Genomic DNA, 21,628 nt, shown 5'->3' with positions numbered 1-21,628 from the left:
CACACCCACTAACATTTTTCCCAATTAAACAAATGAACAACACAGGTAACCCTAAATCGCTAAATTCAACGGAAAACCCTAAATTCCAAAAACTAAAACTTCATAACAACAAACAATTTACAACTGCTTTTTAAATTTCTTAACAACCAACAAATGCGTCCATAACACAGTTGTTACACTCGGTTTCAAGACCATACCTTCAATCAAAGGAACCAACGACTGCCGGTACACAGTTCACGCAACTGCTCACGATTACCACGCACCAAAATTCTTTTCTAGCTCCGGCAACAACCACCATTGTAGTCTCTTCTTTGGAACAGAGTACAGTCACTACAGGGAGGAACTGGAGGAGCGAACAAGAGAAAATGAGGAGAGAGAATGCTTTGTTGTTACTTTATGAAAAATATCCTTTTTCATATTAAAAAAAAACCAAGCCCGTTACATTTTAAATTATAACGGGTATTTGATGAGTCAGCCTCCACTTTTGCATTTCTTAAGCTTGGTAAATGACGCTGCTACCCTCCTATTTGCTTCCTTCGTCCATAGCACCTATGCACTGATATGTACTCCATATTGGGGCCTGGCCCCGGGTACTTTTGAGGAAAAAATTATAGTACGTAGTTACATACATAGTAGTAAAAGACTGAAGTGAGCATAATAAGTATAAAAAAAAATGTAAAAGCCCAATAAATTACAAATATCTGAATTCTTTTTTATTTACCTACTAGGAAAGTCAATTTCAATTCCCAGATAAAGCCTGACACTCTTCCCTCTTTACTTCTTATTACTAAAAGCTCACAAGTCACAGAATATTTTTGTCCACTTATCCCAAATTTCCATTCAAGTGATTTAATTATCAATTATCAGCAAATCAATTATGTGTAGTTTAATCAATTCAGTTTAAATTTTTGGGTTTTTTTAAGTTATGCCCCCGTGGTTATTGAGTTTCTAAGGTGTGTACATACTTTTTCAAAATTACAAGATGTACCCTCCAATTTAAGGTGTTTATTCAACTGTACCCTATAACATTAATCCAACGTTAGTAGTTGTATTAACGTTTTATTACCACACTTTGGAGAGAAATTTCACGCCCAAATTGGGTTAGAGTTATATAAGTAGGTTAACATTTAGCATTTTTTCCAAATTTTCTCATCTATTTTTTCTTCTTTCTTCTAAAAGCAACCATTGATATGTCAACTTCTCGGTGTATTTATTATTCTTTTTTCTCATCCACTTCTTATTACTTCCTATTTATTTACAATTGTTAACGTCGAGTTTACGTCAGATAATTACTTATGAATCGTGACATGTTGATGGTAAATAAATTAAGTCACGATTAATGAATGTATAACCTATGACAAATTCATTGGATTGTTATTTTTTATGTTATTATGTTAAAAATTACTGGCTTTTGAAAGAAAAACTTTCAAGATCTGCCACTGCTGGCAAGCCTCCGAGACTTACACTGCCAAAGTGCCAACAATGGAAAATAAACAAATCCCCCGGAATTATTTGCCATGAAATTTGAATCATTTTTGTTGAACAAAGGAAAAAAGTTCTACTTCACCAATGAAAAGATCAATGGAGACTGAAAGCATCAATTTGATGAGGTTTGTGTACGTAATTTTCATTTGACAATTACTTTGCTTTTACTCGTTCATTTTAATTAGATTTATATTTTATATCCACTTTCATTATGAAACTATTGATTGCCTAGTATTCATAATTCATGCTTAAAAGTCTATTATTGATTATTTAATCTGTCATGCACGTCTTCAATCTCCTCATTGTTTGATTTGTTCTTGTCAAATTGTTCAGTTTTATATTAGTCCCTTGAATTTTTAAATTTTTTTTTTCATTATTTTTGGTATTGTTGTTGTTGGTTATTATTGTTATTCTGAGTTCATTTGCCAAATTGTGGATTTTCCTTTTTCTTGTTTATTTATTTTATAATGGCAATTTGATTGATCATTGACAATAATAGTAAATTATCATAATTAAATGCTTACTATTAGTGGGTTTTGCTGCTCAATATCTTGTTTAGTGATTGACATCATTTGACTGAGTATATAGTTGAAAATTTGATGTTTCTTAACTAAATGCATTACTATGAACACTGCAATTTAGTCGAATAAACTAACACGGGTTGACCGATTTCATTGGGCGAGCTTGTATAAGTCATTGAGTTTTTGGAAATTCCTCAACTTTTCTGTAAAATTCAGTTTGCTGCCACAGTTATGGTGTGAGGCTTTCGAGTGTTTATGTCATATAGTTTCGTTTTGTTGCCTGTAATGAGTCGTAAGGTAGCAATTTGCCTACTTCTGATATGCGTACAAACTTCTATTACAACCTCGGAAACAGACCCTGATGATGGTTAGTTTAATCCTTTCTTTGTCTTCTGTGGTTACTCTTAGATCAACATCTCATTTTCAGATTTTCTTACTTTCATGGATACTTATCTGCACTTGTGCTTACTCATTCAATCGACCTTGTTTTTTTTTTTTTTTTTTTTTTCTTGTTTTGTTTGTAGAAGGAAGATATGTATCCTAATACCATGATGATTGAACATTTGAACCATTTTGTAGCACTTCTTAAACCATTGAAGAATGCAACATTTAGGAAATTTTGTTAAAAACCCACCTTTTAAAAAATAAGTATATGTTAAAAATCCATCAATTTAAAAAAAAAATTTGTTGTAAGATACCACCTGTCGCCGGAAAAGAGAGTTTGACCGAATTTCTCGGCATTGACTCTGGCGCGTGACCTTAAATGACCACCGTGACTTCCCCTTTTCTCTTTTCCCTTTCTTCCTCTTCTCTCTCCATCCTCTGTTTTCCTCCATCTCAATTAGCAAGAAAGGTGGAGATGTCCATGGAGGAGGTGGTGGATTGGTGGGGGCCACTTTGTTGATGTTCGCTGCTCCGGTACGGCGGTACCAACGTCCATTAACACGGCCGACCTTGATTGTCGTGGAGAGAGAGAGCGAACATGGAAGAAGAGAGGAAGGTTTCAATTACATGTAGTATGATTTCCCATTAACAATCAAAAATCATGTAGAAATCAAAAATCATGTAGAAATTTCATAACATTTATAACGTACAATTCTTTCTGCATTTAATTTTTGTTATTGATGTGATGTGTGTTATCATGGATTGTTTGGTACAATTAGGTTATATTTTGACATGTCTCTTGCTCTTCGTATTACATTTATGGTCCATCTAAGATGCTACTTGCTCATATGAGGAAACTAGCATGGTCCATTTAAGATCATCTTTAGCATGATAGATTCTTGAATATTAGTGTGTACCTTTTCTTTTGTGGTCATGTGGGTTGGAAGATGTTCAATGTTAATTGAGGGATTTGTCTCTGTTCTTAATACCTTTGACAAGTAATCCTCCTTTAGGAAAGTAGAATGTACATATAGGTCTAAAACTAGTGCTATTCTAATTGTATGAACTTCAATTTGTTATTGGTTTGTTATCCATGGATTTTACATGTATTCAACAATATCTTTATCTTATTTATGGAGAAATTGGACCAGTAAATGCAACAATCACAACAATAATAACAACAAAGTCTTGGTCCCAAATTGGATCGGTAAATAACCTAGGAAAACTTATTTTACTTGACTTTTATGTATCTTATGTGGTTGGTTATTCATGTTAGTCTATTTTGTTTTGGATTTTTTGGAGCATGAAGGATGGTACAACTGAAGCTAATAGATGTGAATCTCTCAAGACTCTCAAAAGGCTCACAAGCTATAATAATATTGGATTTTCGAATTTTAGCAAGAACTAAAGAATTACACGAAAATTAATAGGATAGTTCTCTAATTCTCGCAAGAATAGAGGGTTTCTTCCTAGTCGCAACTAGAAGATGATCACGAGTCGCAACAAGTGATTTTTTTATTAACAATCAAACGAGCAACGCTCAAAGGGTTAATTTCCAAAACAAATCTCTCATCATTCATTAAAAATCACTATTGGTATGCACCCATATTTATAGGATGAAAAATCGTACAAAGATAAAGTAGGATACTAATAATCATATCCTAAAATAAGATATAATATTAAAAATCCTAATCCTATAAATCTCCTAATCATATTTGTAATAAATCTATTCTAACCTAAATAAATTAAACAAATAAATATCCTAATAACTAAAACTCTTAAAGCCTAAAAATAAGAAAAATCCTTTCAAGTGAAAGGTAAAACCCCATCGACAAAATTCTAATAATTAATAATAACTAAAAGATAGTGTAAACTTTCTAAAAACTCCATGAATTTAAAAAAAAAACCCATATTAGACTATTGCTCCCGCATCATACTCCCCTTCTTCGAAAAAATTCACCTCGAATTTTGTCAAATCTTGAAACATGATAAAGAAACCAACAAGCCAAAATCGTGTAAGTGCGAAAAGGACTCACCTGAAAATCTGATACCATTATGATGTGTATTTTTGACGATTTATATTTAATGGAAGGATTTGAGTGATTTTAATGGTGGAAATTTGAAAGATAATCTTAGAAGACAACGATTTCTAAGTTTAATCTTAACAGCAATGATTTCAAAACCCAACATCCTATTAAAATAATTGAAATACAACTAGTATATATAGGAAAAATAAATCTATCCTACTTGCTTTGCAAGCAAACTAGATAAAAGTCTTAATAATTAATTAATGAACTAAGATAGTCCACTAACTAATAATATAACTTTGGAAGCCCAAGGCCCCATAACTACTATTAAGAAAATAATAAAATATTATTAAAACTCACTTGTAAAACCCTTACTTTGAATAAGGTAAAATCAAAAGAGTACCTAAATAAAGTAATAAAGATAGTTATAAGAAAAGGGACTCGATTCACATCACTAATGCTACAATTTTGCTAAGAAGTCGATTGGTTTTGTGATTTCTTCCATTTTCGTCCCTAGGCTTCTTGAACAAAAATGGGTCTTAATTTGTTGAACAATGTTTTCCTGTCAGAGATTATGGAGTGGGCAAATAGTGTTGGACAAAGGGAGGGTCAGTGTAGCACAATCAAGAAAAGTGAATGAAGCCTTCTAGATATAGACTGGACCTATTGACGAGCCTTGTAAAAAGCTTGCATTTTTATTGCATGTTATTTAATCCTTTCCCTCACTTTATCTGTTGTGTGCATGCCATCTCCTATGTCGTAACATATTGGACCACCTTCTTTCCCTTGTAGTTCAGCAATGATGAAATTAAATCCATCCATTTAAAGATTTGTAGCCCTAAATTGAATTTGGTTGCTCATTATGCACTCATGCAGTTACTGGATTATTATCCCTCAAAGCAATTTGGGAGAATGTGCCACCATCTTGGAATGGTTTTCGTGATCCTTGTGGTGATCGCTGGGAAGGAATTGCCTGCAATAATACCCGAGTGATTTCGATGTAAGTCAGATCTGCATCACATTTAGAAACAGCCACAACCATCCTTAATACATTTCTTGATTTTATTTTGAAAGTTGTTTCTCAGAACTTTATCAAGCATTGGGCTGAAGGGCGTACTGTCAGGTGATATCCGGCAACTATCTGAGCTACAAACTCTGTATGTTTTCTGATGTACTCTCTTATTTTCAGACTTATCTGTCTTTTCTGATATGCTAGATACAGAAGTATATACCAAAAACTTCCGTCATCTTTCCTATATTGACTAATACCAAGTATATTTTGGTCTTTTTTATTTTTCATATTTATTTTACTTTTCATGTATAATTTCTTTATAAATCTAAGAAAAAGAGAACTTTAGGGAGCTCCCCTTAGTATTCTATTAAATTGTGTACATGGATGTTCCATCATTTCGAAATTCAACAAGTCTTCTCTTTTTCTTTCATGTTGTTTATGGCCTACTTTTTACATCCTCATCCAAAACACTTCAATTGTTTTTTTTTTTTTTTTTAAAAAAAAAAAAAAAAAAAATCTTATTTATAATTTTTGTGCAGGGATCTGTCTTCTAATAAGGGACTGACTGGTTCTCTTCCTGAAGCAATTGGGAATTTAGCAAAACTTACAAATCTGTAAGAAGTGTGATTTTACAAAATGCACTGTATATGATTACTTAAAACTTATAATCTCTTGCAACAATAATTCTTTCCTGCTGCACTATAGAATCCTGGTTGGCTGCAACTTCATTGGCAAAATTCCTGACAGCATAGGATCTCTCTCAAATTTGATATTCTTGTAAGAAATTTTAGTTCACTTTTCTTTCTTACATATTTTCTTATAACTTATATTGTGTGTTGTGTAAATGTTTGTTAGTTGGTAGACTATTGCGCTTTAATTTTGAGTTCTCCTGAGTGAATTTTTTATGTTAAATTTTCATCTATTCTGTTCAGTTGTCCTTGTAACAAAAAGGGGGTTATATTGGCCCCCCTCCCCTTTATACCTTTCATACTAAGTAATATCTGAATTCTGCATTTCGGTGTTCTGCAGATCGTTGAATTCTAATAGTTTAAGCGGGTCAATACCAAGTTCAATTGGTAATCTTTCTAAGCTCTATTGGCTGGATCTAGCTGAAAACAAGCTTACTGGAACATTACCTGTCTCAAATGGGACTAAACCAGGTCTTGATATGCTGCATAGTTGCAAGCACTTGTATGTCTGACGCATTTATTTTTTGATTTGAAAATTTCTGGAATCCTTTATCGAATTTCACCATTATTGTATTGCCCTCTTTCAATCTTTTAATTTTCTATTTCTTGTTGTTTGTCTATTGATTGCCACTTTGCCAGTCACTTTGGAAGAAATCAACTCTCTGGCTCAATTCCACCTCAGCTACTCCATGAAAATATGACACTTATTCATTTGTAAGTACCCTGAAAGAAATTTAATAAGATATAGATGCAGTCATTGACATATATTCACTGGTAACGCAAAAACATATTTTTGGCTGCACCAGGCTTCTGGATAACAATAAATTTGAAGGAAGCATCCCGTCAACAATAGGTCTAGTGAATGAAATGGAGGTGCTGTAAGTATCCTATTTCATGTTTCCAGAAGATTACATTAACAAACAAAGACTATTGAGATTTGAGAAGTAGCAATGTTTACCATTGACTTTTTTGCTCTTTAACTTTGATGTTTATCAGAAGATTGGATTGGAATTCGTTCAGTGGGTCTGTCCCTTCAAACATTTCCAATCTTACTGAAGTTACCGAGATGTAAGTAATAAAGTCTCTTTACTTGTGGACTTTGTTCTACCTGAATTTTCAGCATAATTCATACATGAATCTGTTTTTCTTTTTCAGGCTTTTATCTAACAACCAATTCACGGGCTCTATGCCTGACCTTACTGGCATGAACCAACTCAGTTACTTGTAAGTTAATGATCATGTTGTACTTGAGATCTATAACTCGATGTTTAACCATGACAAATTTTATTAATTTGTGTGCAGGGACATGAGCAACAATAGTTTTGATACCTCAGATGTTCCATCATGGTTCACAGCCTTGCCGTCGTTGACTACTTTGTAAATTTCTTGACTTCCCTTTTACACAAAAGGATTAACTTAATAATTTTGTATTGAATGAAATCAGATAGAATATTCCTTTTTAAATATGTGAAATTTTGTCATCATTGATTTTGTACATGTAACTAATTTATGATGTCCTTGCCAATTAATGTATTTAGCTTATGCTCACCTACAACTATAATTTCTTTTTTTCTTAAATCTAATGACATTTCTCTTTTTTCTGTAGAATTTTGCAAATAAATCAAGACTACACCTTGCATAAATCTCTCCTGTTTTATTGCCCAAGTACCTAATTGATTATATAGTGTTGATATCTGTATAATTCCTTTGTACAGAATAATGGAAAAGACTCAACTACAAGGTGAAGTTCCAGAATCATTATTTAGCCTCCCTCAGTTACAGAAAGTGTGAGTATCAGTTAAGTTCAAAGTCAGTATTTCAAAAGTAGTACATAAGGGCCAAGTTAGATAAGCTCAAATAAGGACTATCTAACTCAGTTTCTAACATTAATAGTCTAAAGTAGTTTTCGGGTGAAAAGAAAAAAGCCAAAATAATTTACTTATGGCGATTCCTCGAAGAACCAAACTATCTGAGTGAGGGAAGTGTTCTTTCATATTAACACTATTTTCTTATAATGTTAATCTAGGGTATTGAAGAGGAACAAGCTCAGTGGTACATTGAATATTGGTTCTGCTGTCAGCTCACAACTTCGATCAGTTGACATGCAGAACAACAATATTAGTGCTTACACTAAAAGACCTGAGGATTCTAATGTCAAAGTAATGTAAGCCTTGAAATTCTCGATTCAACTGTGCTATTAAATATCTTCTTTTTTGTTTGTAAATTAAATTCTGTAAAGGGGAAGGCTCCTCTTGAGTGCTGAAAATTGTTTTCTTAACTTTTGTTCTTTGTGGTACAAAATAAGAAAATTTGAAGAAAACATTTTCCCAATCTTTTCTTCCATTTAAAGGAATATTTTCCTGGTTTTACTCTACCGGAGGAAATTGTATTCGATTTCAGGAGAGCAGTTGTTGATTTCTTTTTTCCACCTTTCTTTACTTCAATTTGAATCCAAGCCATATATATTTACTTTCAGAAACGGTTATGTGATTTCAATCACACAAGAAAATGCATGCAGAGAACTTTTCACCAATTACATTTTCTTATAAGGAGCAAATTTGTGTTTAGACTGAGTTATGCTGTACATGAAATACATATAATGGAGAAATATACTTTCTCCGTTTCTTTATAGTTGCAACACCTCCTTAAAATGGAAATGTCACAATAGTTGTAACAGACTATAAAAGGGAGGTTTTTATGGTGAAAATTGTACTAATATCTTTATTTAAAGCTCATGGCCCACTTGATTATACTCCTAACAATCTCTTAACCCCATTTTAAGTGTATTATATCATGTGGGATCCACTTTTCTTAAATACCGTGAAATGAAATGGTGGAAGTATTTTTGTTAATGTAATGGAGTTAAAGGTCTTGTTGCGTTCTGCAGGTATGTGTTTAGACTGGATACTAACTTTACTATCATTCATGCCTGTAACACTATTTACAATTGCAGCCTTGTGGGAAATCCTTACTGTTCAGATGCTATCTCGGGAGAAAGATACTGTATTCTTCCTCAACAGTCTAATATCTCATATACAACACCACCACAAAATTGTGCCCCTAGCAATTGCGATTCAGATAAAATTTCTAGCCCTAGCTGTCACTGTGCCTACCCATACACTGGAACGCTTGTATTTAGAGCCCCACAATTTTCAGACTTGGAAAATTTCACTCACTATAAGGATTTAGAGATAAAACTATCTAAAACCTTTAAATCTAAAGAAGTCCCTGTTGATTCGGTATCTCTCAGTAATGTAAGCAGGGGTCTATCAAATTATCTTGAAATGACCTTGCAAGTCTTTCCCCTTGATCAAGATCGGTTCAATAGGACTGCAATATCTACTTTAGGCTTTATGCTCACCAACCAGACTTTTAAACCGCCACCAGATTATGGACCATTTTATTTCACTGCTAATGGCTATACAACCTTTGCAGGTAACTATGTTTTGTAAAGAAAATTGGTTAACACATTTTTCTGTGCCTTTTGGTTCTGGAGTTTCTTTATTAACCCTCATTTAATATACCCATCTTAGAGGAATCTGCACCTAAACTGAAGAAGATATTGAGCATGGCTGCTATTATTGGAATCGCTGCAGGAGGGGCTGCTTTACTCATAGCGTTGTGTGTTGTAGCAATCATTTGCTTCCGTATGAAGAGGCCTCCCAAAACCGTGGAGCGAGACAATCGTTTAGGTAATTGTTTTTCTTATACACGGATATCTTTGAGGCTTGCAAGTACAACTTTATGATGTTTTTAAAGAGTGAAGGTTCATTATTTTAACCAAATTCCATCACACAACGACCTTGTATTCTTCTAAACAATCAATTTAAGAGATTGTGCCATCATGTCGTACATCAAGTAGAGAGAAATTACGAGAGAAACCCTAGAGGACTAGATTGTTGCTTTGAGCTCAACACCATCCTACAGTCAACTCTTGTTTGAAGGTGTATTTCAGAACATCATATCATTCCCTCTAACTAAAACACCTTAAAGTAGACAAACCTTCCGGCCATTGTAGAGCTTTCCTCTCTTTTACTCTTCTAAATATAATGCAATTATCCTGTGGTTTATGATTTCAATGCATCCGCAGAACTCCAACAACCTCAAAAACCCACTAGACAAGCAAATTCGCAACGCAAGGAAACAAAAAAATATTGATAGAAAGTGGCTCAGTCTCTTTAATAACAACTTGACCATTGTAACTCAATAAGAGTTTAGTTTTTGAGTTTGCAGTCTATCGGGCCGAGCTTATCCATCTCAAGCATACAAATGTAGGACTTTGAACTTTTCCAAAACTCGCGCATGATAAAGCTAATATATTTGATGATTTGATCATTACTATTAGAACTATTTCATGACAGTAATTTATAACTTGTAGGTCTACCGTCAACCTCATCTTGGATGTCTGCTGGCAGCACCAGTAGCACATTACCATTGGCAGGATCAAGGGTGTTTCCTCTTGAAGAGATAAAAAAGATGACCAATAATTTCTCAGAATCCAATGTGATTGGATCAGGGACGTACGGGAAGGTATTTTAGTTTAATGTGAATTGTTTACTACTTTATAGGACAAATAAGATGCCAATCATGCAGAATGTTTTCTCTTAGCGTTTTAGCTTGAAATAAATCTTTCCAGGCCCTGATTATCTGTTTTCATACGTGTTTCGTATTTTTTATTCAAATGGAGATGAAAATTGAGTGAACTTATCTTCAAGAAAAATGCTTTTCTTCCTTGCTGATGGAAGTTTACCTTTTCGTGATGGACCTGTGTTAATCTCTCTCTCTCTCTCTGATTATTTGATTTCATACGTTTCCATGTTTTTGATTCAAATGGAGAAGAAAATTGAGTGATCTTATCTTCAAGAAAAATGGTTTTCTTCTTTGCTGATGGAAGAAAACCTTTTCTTGATGGATCCCCCCCCCCATTTTTTTTTTTCCATTTGTATCATATTTCTAATGGTGTCTCAACAGGTTTACAGGGGAACACTTACAAATGGGCAGCTAGTTGCTGTAAAAAGAGCTAAACAAGGTTCACCGCAGGGTGACCTTGAGTTCAAAACTGAAATAGAACTTCTATCAAGAGTTCATCATAAGAACCTCGTTAAACTGTTTGGTTTCTGTTTGGAGAAAGGAGAACTCATACTGGTCTATGAGTATGTACCAAATGGTACCTTGAAAGAGAGTCTCTCAGGTATATATATCGGCTTAATTCCGTCTACACGCAGTATATGAGCTGCTTAGAAGTTAAAACCATTTTTTTCAAGTACATGCTTTTATAAAATATGGACCATTGAATAAGGCTAATGTTCTACTTCAGTTGTATGTTGTAATGAAAATCACTGAGTTAGAACAGGGAAATAAGGAGAATGGAAAGTAACTCCCTTTAATATAAAGTGTTGTTTGATAATTCAAGCTCTCTTCCATTTCTGACCATTGCTCCACCACATTCACCCTCGCTTTCATGGTATCACTGTCAAACACCATTGCCATTGCCTTCGCCATCGACACTCCCTGTCTTAGGGTGTGTAATCACCGCTCCCTTGACCCTTCATGTCGCCATGTTACCACTTCTACTCCCTCTTCCTTCTCTTATTATTTTACTATCACCATGGTCATATATGATGTTTAATAGGTCAAATTCAGACATGAAATCTATAGATTTGGAAGTTTTTTTTTTTTTTTTTTTTTTCCACATTGGATCATCTAAAGAGATGATACGAAAGGTAAATGTTTATTTTTTAATCTTGAATTTATTTTTTAAGGGTTGTGGGATTTTGGATGTGGGTGGGTTTATTAGAGGGCAGGGGTGGGTTTGCAAGGTGGTAGGTTGTTTTTTGGGTGAGTGGTTTCAGGTTGAGGGTCAGTGTGGGTGGTCGGCGTGGGCGAGTGCTGGTGGTGTTGGTAAGGGTGGCGGTGGGGAGAGGGGTGGATGGTTTGATTGAGTTCATGAGTTTGGGGAGAGTGTAAAGGATTATAGTAAAATCTACTACATTCATTGTAGTTAAAGTTTCAATTCTATTTTTTATTTAAGGTAGTATTTTTAAGTATGAAAACATTTTTTTTGGATATTTGTCAAAAATCACCTTTTAAAATGAAGTTTTTGTCTGAAACAACCTTTTATATATATATATATATATATATATATATATATATATATATATTTATTTTTTTTTTTTTATTTTTTTTATTTTTGGTAAGAAGCCACCTATATGTAATTTTTTTTTGTGAAGCAATACCTTATGACAGATTCTGGCATTGACTTTCCCTTTTAAGAATTGACTGCCCACATGATGCCTAAAAACACCCATGTTAGCCGCATCACCACCGGAACCACCATTTTCTTCCAAACTAACCACTCCACAACCCATCAAACTCTCTCAAAACTTCTCAAATGCCTCCGTAATCACTCATCCACCACCTTAAACCCACCCCAACTACCTCAAAACTACCCACCTACCCCCAAAAATCAACTCAAGAAAAAATCTTAAAATCCCTGAACCCACTGCATCTACTTTGAATTTTCAAAAACAAACCCATCCATTCTCAAAAGAACTTGAAACAATTGGAAGACCACACTACCTAGCCTTTAAACAACCTCAATCATAAAAAAAATCACCCAGTCATTAAATCTAAGAGATAGATAAAGATAAACGGGAAGAGAAAGGGGGGAGGGAGGAGGAGGGGCGGTGATGGGATAGGAGGGGAAAGGAGAAGTCGTGGCGGGGGAGAAGGAAGAGGAATCGAAGTAGGTATGGCATGAGACAGAAAGAGAGTTATTGAAGACTGAAGAGTCAATGCTGGAAAATATAAGTCGAAGTTTGAAATTCGGTTTAAGGTGGTCTTTGGCAAAAAATTTATGATTAAGGTGTCTTTGGTAAAAATTAAAAATATAAAAGGTGGTTTCTAACAAATTACTCTCTTATAAAGGTGGTTTTTGACAAATTTTCCTCTTTTCTGAATAGCAATTTATATACTATCTCCATTTTATATTATGTGTAACATTTACCAAAAATGAATGTTACATATTATGTGTAACAAATGTTTTCCTTCTTTTTTAAGCTGTCATTTCTCTCTTTCTCTATCCTCATCACATGCATTTCTATCTTTCTCTCCATTTAACACTGACAAACAAATTTTTCCTACGTGTCATGCCATTATGTCAAGATCTTTGTTGCGCATAATATGAAACAGAGCCAATATTTTGTGTTTACCACTCCCAATGTCGGTATTTGTTCATCCTATCTAGAATCATTTTAAGAGACAAAAAACTCAATGTAGGAAGAACAAATAGGGATGATGGGAATATTCTGTTACAAGAATTAAAGTTGTCTACTTTTAGTGTGGTCAATGCATGTATTTTTCTGGACATACAGACATGCATGGCTTGTACACTTATATTACAAATGCTATTACCTTATGCATGATAGTGAAATAATCTTTATGTGCTTCTGCACTAGGAGTTTGTGTTAATGTGTTAATGTGCTGTCATATGTGTACTTTAAGGCAGAAAATTACCTATAATGTAACTTCCAAGACTTTGTAGCCAGACAAGTTAATGATCTAACAGTGATGTTTTTTTCTGATCTAATGATGACTTTAACTTGTATGATCCAACCTGAAATAATGATTATTGTGTCTTGCAGGAAAATCAGGAATAAGATTAGATTGGAGGAGGAGAATCAAGGTTGGCCTTGGTGCAGCAAGGGGTCTGGCATACTTGCATGAACTTGCCAGCCCACCAATCATACACCGGGATGTCAAGTCGAACAACCTTCTCCTTGATGAACACTTGAATGCAAAAGTTTCAGATTTTGGTCTATCCAAGACACTGCTTGATGTTGGAAAGGGTCATATCTCCACTGAAGTTAAAGGGACAATGGTGCGTAAACAGTCATCTAAGTTGATCTTGAGGGTTATTATGAAACATTATTAAGTCTGTATTTTTGTGATGCAGGGATACTTGGATCCTGAATATTACATGACACAAAAATTAAATGAAAAAAGTGACGTTTACAGCTTTGGGGTGCTAATGCTGGAACTCATTACCGGAAAGTCACCAATTGACAGAGGTAGATACATTGTGAGAGAAGTGAGGAATGCCATTGATAGAGCAGAAGACCTATATGGTCTTCATGAGTTTCTAGACCCAGGTATCGGTCTAGGCACATCATTAAAAGGGTTTGAGAAGTACGTCAATTTGGCTCTGTGTTGTGTCGAAGAATCAGGAGTTGATCGTCCTGTCATGGGAAACGTAGTGAAACAGCTCGAGGACATACTACAGATGGCGGGTTTAAATCCATATACTGATTCAGCCTCCAGTTCTGGGGCATATGGTGATGGAAATTCGCGGCATCTTTATGGGGACGAGTCTCTCTACGGTTATAGTGGACAACTCCCGCGTTGATTTTTCCTAGTTCAGAAATGGTTTCCTTCATCGATCCTTTTATGAATCTTAGAAATATACTAGTTGGTTTTTTTTTTTTTTTTTTTTTTTTTTTTTTGGATTTTTTGTCAATATCTACCTTTTTAAGTTTGGAATTTTGCCAATTACCTTGTACTTTAAACTTTGTAAACAATTACCTTTAACTTTATATTCTCTATGTTTTTTTTTAATGCAACACGTTCACTTTTTATTATATTCACATATCATGTTTGACTTTATTTTTTGTCCTGTTTTCTACAATTTTTTTAGCAGTATGTCTGTATCACTTTAATAATTACATACTCCTAGACAATTTTTGGAGCTGAAAGAGATAAAAAAAAAAATTTAGAGGGTCCATATGATAAAAGAAAACGAGATACAGAGTATAATTTATTGGTAAAAAAGGAAACGTGAAAATTTAGAACTTCCATTTTTAGACCATACAACACAAGAATTATTAGGCTATTGTAACACCCCAATAATTTTCTCTTTCAACATATAAATATCTTGTATAAAATGTAAGAGAATTACTGACGTGCTACCACCACGTGTTCAAACGTTAAGGTAAAATCAAAATTTAGCAGCGGAAAAACTAACTCAGTAAAAATAAAGTTTCAAAACCAATACACAAAACCATATAAAGTCTTACAAGTTGGAATAATCAAGGCCCTTATTCAAAACCCAAATAACGAAGTAGTAAATAAATCAAACCAAAGTTTAACAAAGTTCAATATTCATGCAAAGAAATAAACCACGAGTAGTAACTGATATGTCGTGTTTTGTGTATGTTATTTGGCTTATTTTTAGTTAGTTTTGTTAGTTTAGTTGAGTATTTGAGTCCGTTTTGGCGTATTTTGGTTTAGTTTTGATAATCCGATGCTTTTATGGGTAGTTTTGTTGTTTTTGATGTTTTTCAGGAATAATGAAGCTAATTTGGATCCATTACGAAGCCATGAAGTTAAGCCAAGGCCCATGAAGTTTGATGATTGAAGAAAAGGCAAAATATAATAGGGAATTTTAGAGCTAGGCACGTCCGTGCCTCCAAGCCATATGCAGCACCCTTTGTTTCGACCCTAGGCACGTCCGTGCCTAGCAAGAGGGCACGTCCGTGCCCATCAGAGCAGCCAGGCACGTCCGTGCCCAGCATCAGGCACGTCCGTGCCTGGAAGACAGAAGCTGCAACAATTATGCTACGTACAGAGGCACGTCCGTGCCTATGGAGAGGCACGTCTGTGCCTCCTGGGATTCTTGTGCGCCAAGGCTTGGCCGATTTTCTCATCTTTTTAGGCTTATATAAATACTTTTTAGCCTTGTTTTCTGGGGGATTCATTAAGTTTATATTATTTTTCAATTCCTATTATTAAGAACTAGTTCTCCATTATTATTTTCCAAGTTTTTGTAATTCAAGATTCAAGATTCAAGCTTTCTACTTTCAATTTTATTCAAGATTTGGTATTTATTTTTCATCCTTTGTTATTTAATTATGTTTTCATCATTTATTATTGTTTTTGATTCTTTAATCATATGTGAGTAGATTCTTTCATTCAAGATCTAGTGTAGCCCTATTATTATTGATGCATGAATTAAATTTTTAAATTCTTTAATAACTTTAACAATTGAATTGCTAAATTGATTGTGATTATGCCAATGCTAGGTTAGACGTAACTATAGTATTGCGATTATTCCATTGTTTTTATCACAGCGAGAGTTGGGTATAAACGGATTTGAGTAAATTAATTTAGGGTTTGATTCATATCACGAGAGTAGTTATGTTTGATAATTGGGAAGTCAGAGTAATGTGTTTAATGTCTTTAATATATATGATACCATGAGAATAGGATTGATTGTATGTTAGGGAAGCCATTGATACTCGAGAGAGATCCTTGGTATTTATTAGGGTTTACTTTTCCCCGTTCGATTGAAATCGTATGTTAAGGGTAGAATTACAATTGCATCGATAATAATTGTGGTGAAACTAGATCTTGGATGTTTTAAGTACTTGATTTAATCATCTTATTTAGTTTATTTTCGAATTCTTCTCATACTTAGTTCCGTAGATAATTGATTATAATTGATTCTTGCTTAGTAGAAATTCGAGTCTATTTAATTATTTTTGAACCTTAGTCTCTTGGGATCCGACCCTTACTTGCCAGTAATATATCTTCTCTCCAATATTACAAGTGTTAAAATTGGATCATTACAAGGTCATTGAAAGGCGAAGGCCATGACCAAGAAAACACATACACACAAAAGCAATCAATCAGCATACAAGATACGAAGTATCATAATAAGATTCCTAGCGTGCTACTAATTTTCATACAACACACATTCAATTCCACTACAAGAAAACAGCTGGATTCCGACGGAATTTTTCCGTCGAAAACATCGGAAAGTCCGTCGGAAAAAGGCCTTCCGACAGAATTCCGTCAGAATCAGTCTGTCGCAATACCCTTTGTAGGAAATTCGACGTTTTTCGAGGTAAATTCCGTCGAAAGCCACTTTTCCGACGGAATTCATTCTGTCGGAGCAGGTTTTGACTTTAAAGAAAATTCCGTCGCAATTTCCGACGGAATTTTCCATCGGAGGTGGATAAGTTTCCGATTGGAAAACTCCGTCAGAAGAGGCATATTCCGACGGAAATTTCTGTCGGAAGAGATATATTCCGACGGAAATTTCCGTTGGAAATGTCAATAAAAAAAAAAAAAAAAAAAACAGCCCCACCCCTAACCAAAACCCCCACAGAAACCACCCCAACCAAAACCCCACCCACACCAACAGAAACCACCCCAACCATTAACTTACCCAACCCCAAACTCACACCAGACCCCACCACCACCGACACCACTACACACCACCACCATTCCAAAAATAAACCCTAAAAACCGAAATTAATCCCAAAAATACGAAAAGCCTAATAAAACCGATAATTAACCCCAAAAATACGAAAATTCACACAACATAGTCAAAAAATACCACACAAAACAATCAAAACCAGAAATTCAATAGTCAAATCAGAATTTCATTAAAAAAAAAATTCAAAAAAAAAAACGATAATTAACCAACAAAAATTAAAAAAATATATATATAAATATACAATAAAATTTATAAACTTAACATTACAATTACATACAAATTAAAAATAACTAGATCTACACTCTTGACGGTGGTTTTTGGCTCGCGACGGTGGTTATTGTCTTTGTTGTTGTTGGGTTGTTGTTGTTGTTGTTGTTGTTGTTGGCTTTGTTGTTGTTGCATCGTTGTTGGCTTTGTTGTTGAGTAGAGGAGAGAGAAGAGGAGTAGAGGAGAGAGAATCGGAGAAGAAGAAGAAAGAGAGAGGAAGGAGAAGAGGAAAGAGAACAGAGAGGAAGGAGAAGAGGACGAAAGAGAAGAGGAAAGAGAACAGAGAGGAAGAAGAAGAGGACGAAAGAGAAGAGGAAAGAGAACAGAGAGGAAGGAGAAGAGGACAGGAGAGAGAAGAGAGGATCAGAGAAGAGGAAAGAGGAGAGGAGAGAGAAAGAGAAACGAGAGAAAGAGAGGGGAAAGAGAGGCTGAGAGAGAGAAGAGGCATAATCTGATTTTAAGGGTTTGATTCTTTTTTTAAATATAAATTCCGTCGCAAATGGTTCAAAATCCGTCGGAACTTTTCCGACGGAAATAAATTCCGTCAGAACTAGAGTTAGGGTATGGTTTTTTTGTATTTTTATTTATTCCGACGAAATTTTTTCCCTCGGAATTTATAGCTTCCGACGGAATATTCCGTCGGAAACAATTTTCCGAGGGAATATTCCGTCGGAAGCTGTAAATTCCGAGGGAAAAAAAAAACCATCGGAATATTTCCGAGGGATTTTCCGTCGTAACTTACCTTTTCCGACGGAATTTCTGACAGACCCAAATTCCATCGGAAATTTCGAAATTTCCGACGGAATTTAAGTCTGTTAGAATCCGGCCTATTTCTTATAGTGTTCATTGTCAATTCAAACGCTTTACTCGACACTTTACATTACCAAGACTCCTCTAATAATTTCTTATTAATTCATTTTATTTTATTTGTTAGATTAAGCAATAGACAAGGTTGTCTCTCCATGCTCGAATTAGGAATATCAATTAAATAAAACCTTATGCCTCCTTTTGGAAACATCAATAAACATCCAATTGAAAACGGGCGCGACTCCGTGGCCATAGCTAGTATGAGATCTCATCTAAAAAGTATTTGAAAAATATTTGAAAACAAGAGACTCGTAGATCAGACGACCTCTAAAAAGTACACGACTAATACCCCGTGAACCCCAATCCCTTTTTGTCAATACTCTAGATGTTCACAAATCTAGAGTTTTATTGCTCATCCATCTTGGACTTTACGTGATTTACAGGTTTACTTGGTGGTGACTCAAATACAGAAATAATACAACCAATCAAACATTGATCATTCAAGCAATTCAAATTTCCAATTCAATTCTTGAATTATTAGTGACAAACAACATTTAAGTTGGATCCTTTAAACTACCTCGGTGTATAAACACCTTAAGTGCATAAGGCACTTCAAATCCTCAACCTCGTTTTATTAGAATTCAATTCTCCCTTTACTCATTCCATTTCAATTATCATGAACGAGTAATAAAAAAAAAAATTCAATCTACATATTCACGTATCTTTGTCTCCCAATTCATCTCGCAAGTTAATGCATATAAATTACTTACAAGATTAACCAACATACATAAAACCTCCACACGACTACATGCCATACACAAATCAAGAATGTGCACTAATGAGATTTGTTACCAAACAATTTCAATCAACCACAAATACCCTAACAAAATTATAAGTTTTTTTTTCCAATCCTTAAACATGCTCCTAAAGTCAAGGTTGTTCGTATCCTTATACGTACCTTGAGTAAACGAATTGTTTGGCCACTTCACCAACTAAAAATCACCTTTTATGAGGTTCTCTCCTACACCAAACAACAAAATCTCAATATACCCATACAATCAAATTTACAGCAATACTAACTTACTTTATAACCTTCAAAATCCATTCAAACAATATTTTTAAACCTTCCCTTTTATTAAAAACAAACGCTTATATGTAGTTCCTTATATTTCCTTCATAAAAACCTTAAATTACACCTTTATACATGAAATTACAACATATTTAAGCTACTAACAAAATCTGTAAATTTAATTTGTTAGTATCTTTTGGAAATACCATGATCCACGCTTGAAATATCAAATAGTAGCTTAATAAAATATGTAAGACCATAAAAACTTCTTAGTTTTTGATACTAAAACTATAAAATTCAGACTACACAAAATCTAAAAATTAATTAAACTTTAAACTTGAACTTTAACTGTAATACCTAAATTTCCTCCTTTTAAAATACTCTTTTTACTCTAAATAAAACTCATTTCAGGAAATAACCAAAATATTACCGCCACCGTGATAACGGCTAAGGCTATTTTCAAAGTCACACACCGGAAGACTGACTTTTGAAAACTCAAATAAAATAAATTTTAATTAAACAAACTTAACCTTTAAAACAACCTTACATGAACCCAATAGATTGGAACCATTAAAGGCCTTTAAAAACCAAACTAAAATATAAAAACAATAATTAATGTTAGTGTCAACAACTACACAAATAATTCAATACAATAAATAATAAACCAAGAAACATATATCTCTCTTCGCTCAATCCCATCATGCTTGATATGCTCCTTCTACCTGTACTTTTCTTTATTTCAACCTCACTACTCGCCATAGAAAATAGGTCATAGTAGGGCCAATCCAAAGAAAAGCCAAACAAAAACAACAAAGTACGAATTGGCAAAAGCTGAGTAAATATGCACCAATAGGAATAATCACTCTAACATGAATATCCTAACAATAGACAATAAATAAATAAATAAATTAAGCATGCTCGCCATTCAACACAAGTCAACTTACCTTTGACTCATGACTCTGCTTTAATTTATTAATATATAGCTTTGGATGACGCATCGAACGGGTTTGCTTCCTTAAAAACAGCCTATTAAAATATTGAGCTTCCAATTAGGGAGTTACCCCAATTGGCACCTACTATGTCACCTTGTGACGAAATTCCAGCGCATTAATAATAAAAGAAAGTACAACGTCCTGTACCCCTGTAGAAGCTACGGTCAAATATAAAACCCCACAACCCTCCCCCCCCCCCCCCATATGTTCATACTCAAGGTATATACGTTCCAAGAGTTTTGGTGTGTATCCTCTTACACTTTACGTGATTTACCAATTTAACTTGTGATGACTCCAACCAATCAATCAAGAATAAACATAGCAATAATCAACACATACTTTCAATTCATTCTTGAATTAATTAGTGAGCACATACTAATTATTTTAATTAAGGTTCCTTGCCTAGTTTTGTGCACAAAATTGCATGATTACTACCTTGGTACATAAGATGCACTACTAAGCTTCTTTAACTCAAACTCAACTTACGTGAGTAAGTAAATAAATAAACTAACTTCTTGACTCAACACCAATAATAAATGGGTGAGAAATAAATTCATGAATCATGCTCAATAATTCTAACTTTAGCTCTTTAATTCATATACAAGTCTTGCTTATTACCTACATGCCTTCTTGATACTTGAAAATAAAACATACTTCCATGATTCATACATATTCAACTTGTATCATGCCTCAAATAACATATTTACATGCTTGCATGACAAATCATGCTCAATCAAAATCAATTCCAAACATATAATCAACCAAACATGCTACTAATTCATCACTTAAATCATACTTTATAATCCTAGCATGATACTACGCATACAAAAATATTCTTGCGCACATATGTACCTTGAAAAATGCCTAAACTCGGCCACACTCGCTAGAAATCACCTACCTCGAAGTTTCCTACAAATAAGAATACATAACTATAATTAATCTACTATTCTCACAAATTTCCAGCAACTATAATACACTTTAAAACCTCTCTAATAAGCTGAAATTTTGATTAAAACCTTTAAAACTCTTTTTTAAAGTGGGTAATTAAAACCACAAAGTAAATCATAATTATAGTGTATATATAAAAATTTCAGCATGCT

General features: G+C 34.1%; 1 protein-coding gene across 1 annotated transcript; it reads left to right on the top strand.

Moving 5' to 3' along the window:
• The first annotated feature begins 1,778 nt into the window (after window positions 1-1,778).
• LOC110688498 (probable leucine-rich repeat receptor-like protein kinase At5g49770) lies at window positions 1,779-14,974 on the top strand. The gene is made up of 19 exons (XM_021865262.1): window positions 1,779-2,373; window positions 5,294-5,417; window positions 5,503-5,574; window positions 5,969-6,043; window positions 6,135-6,206; window positions 6,459-6,620; window positions 6,758-6,832; window positions 6,925-6,996; window positions 7,115-7,186; window positions 7,274-7,342; window positions 7,421-7,495; window positions 7,834-7,905; window positions 8,145-8,282; window positions 9,072-9,553; window positions 9,652-9,810; window positions 10,497-10,648; window positions 11,090-11,309; window positions 13,762-13,997; window positions 14,073-14,974. Exons 1-19 carry the CDS (start codon window positions 2,262-2,264, stop codon window positions 14,520-14,522), a joined length of 2,889 nt encoding a protein of 962 aa, XP_021720954.1. The 5' UTR covers window positions 1,779-2,261; the 3' UTR covers window positions 14,523-14,974.
• The last annotated feature ends 6,654 nt before the right edge of the window (window positions 14,975-21,628 follow it).

This window comes from Chenopodium quinoa, unplaced genomic scaffold, assembly GCF_001683475.1.
Source record: "Chenopodium quinoa cultivar QQ74 unplaced genomic scaffold, ASM168347v1, whole genome shotgun sequence".
In the NCBI taxonomy this organism is placed as follows: domain Eukaryota; kingdom Viridiplantae; phylum Streptophyta; class Magnoliopsida; order Caryophyllales; family Amaranthaceae; genus Chenopodium; species Chenopodium quinoa.
This window is presented reverse-complemented; position numbering and strand designations above follow the sequence as displayed.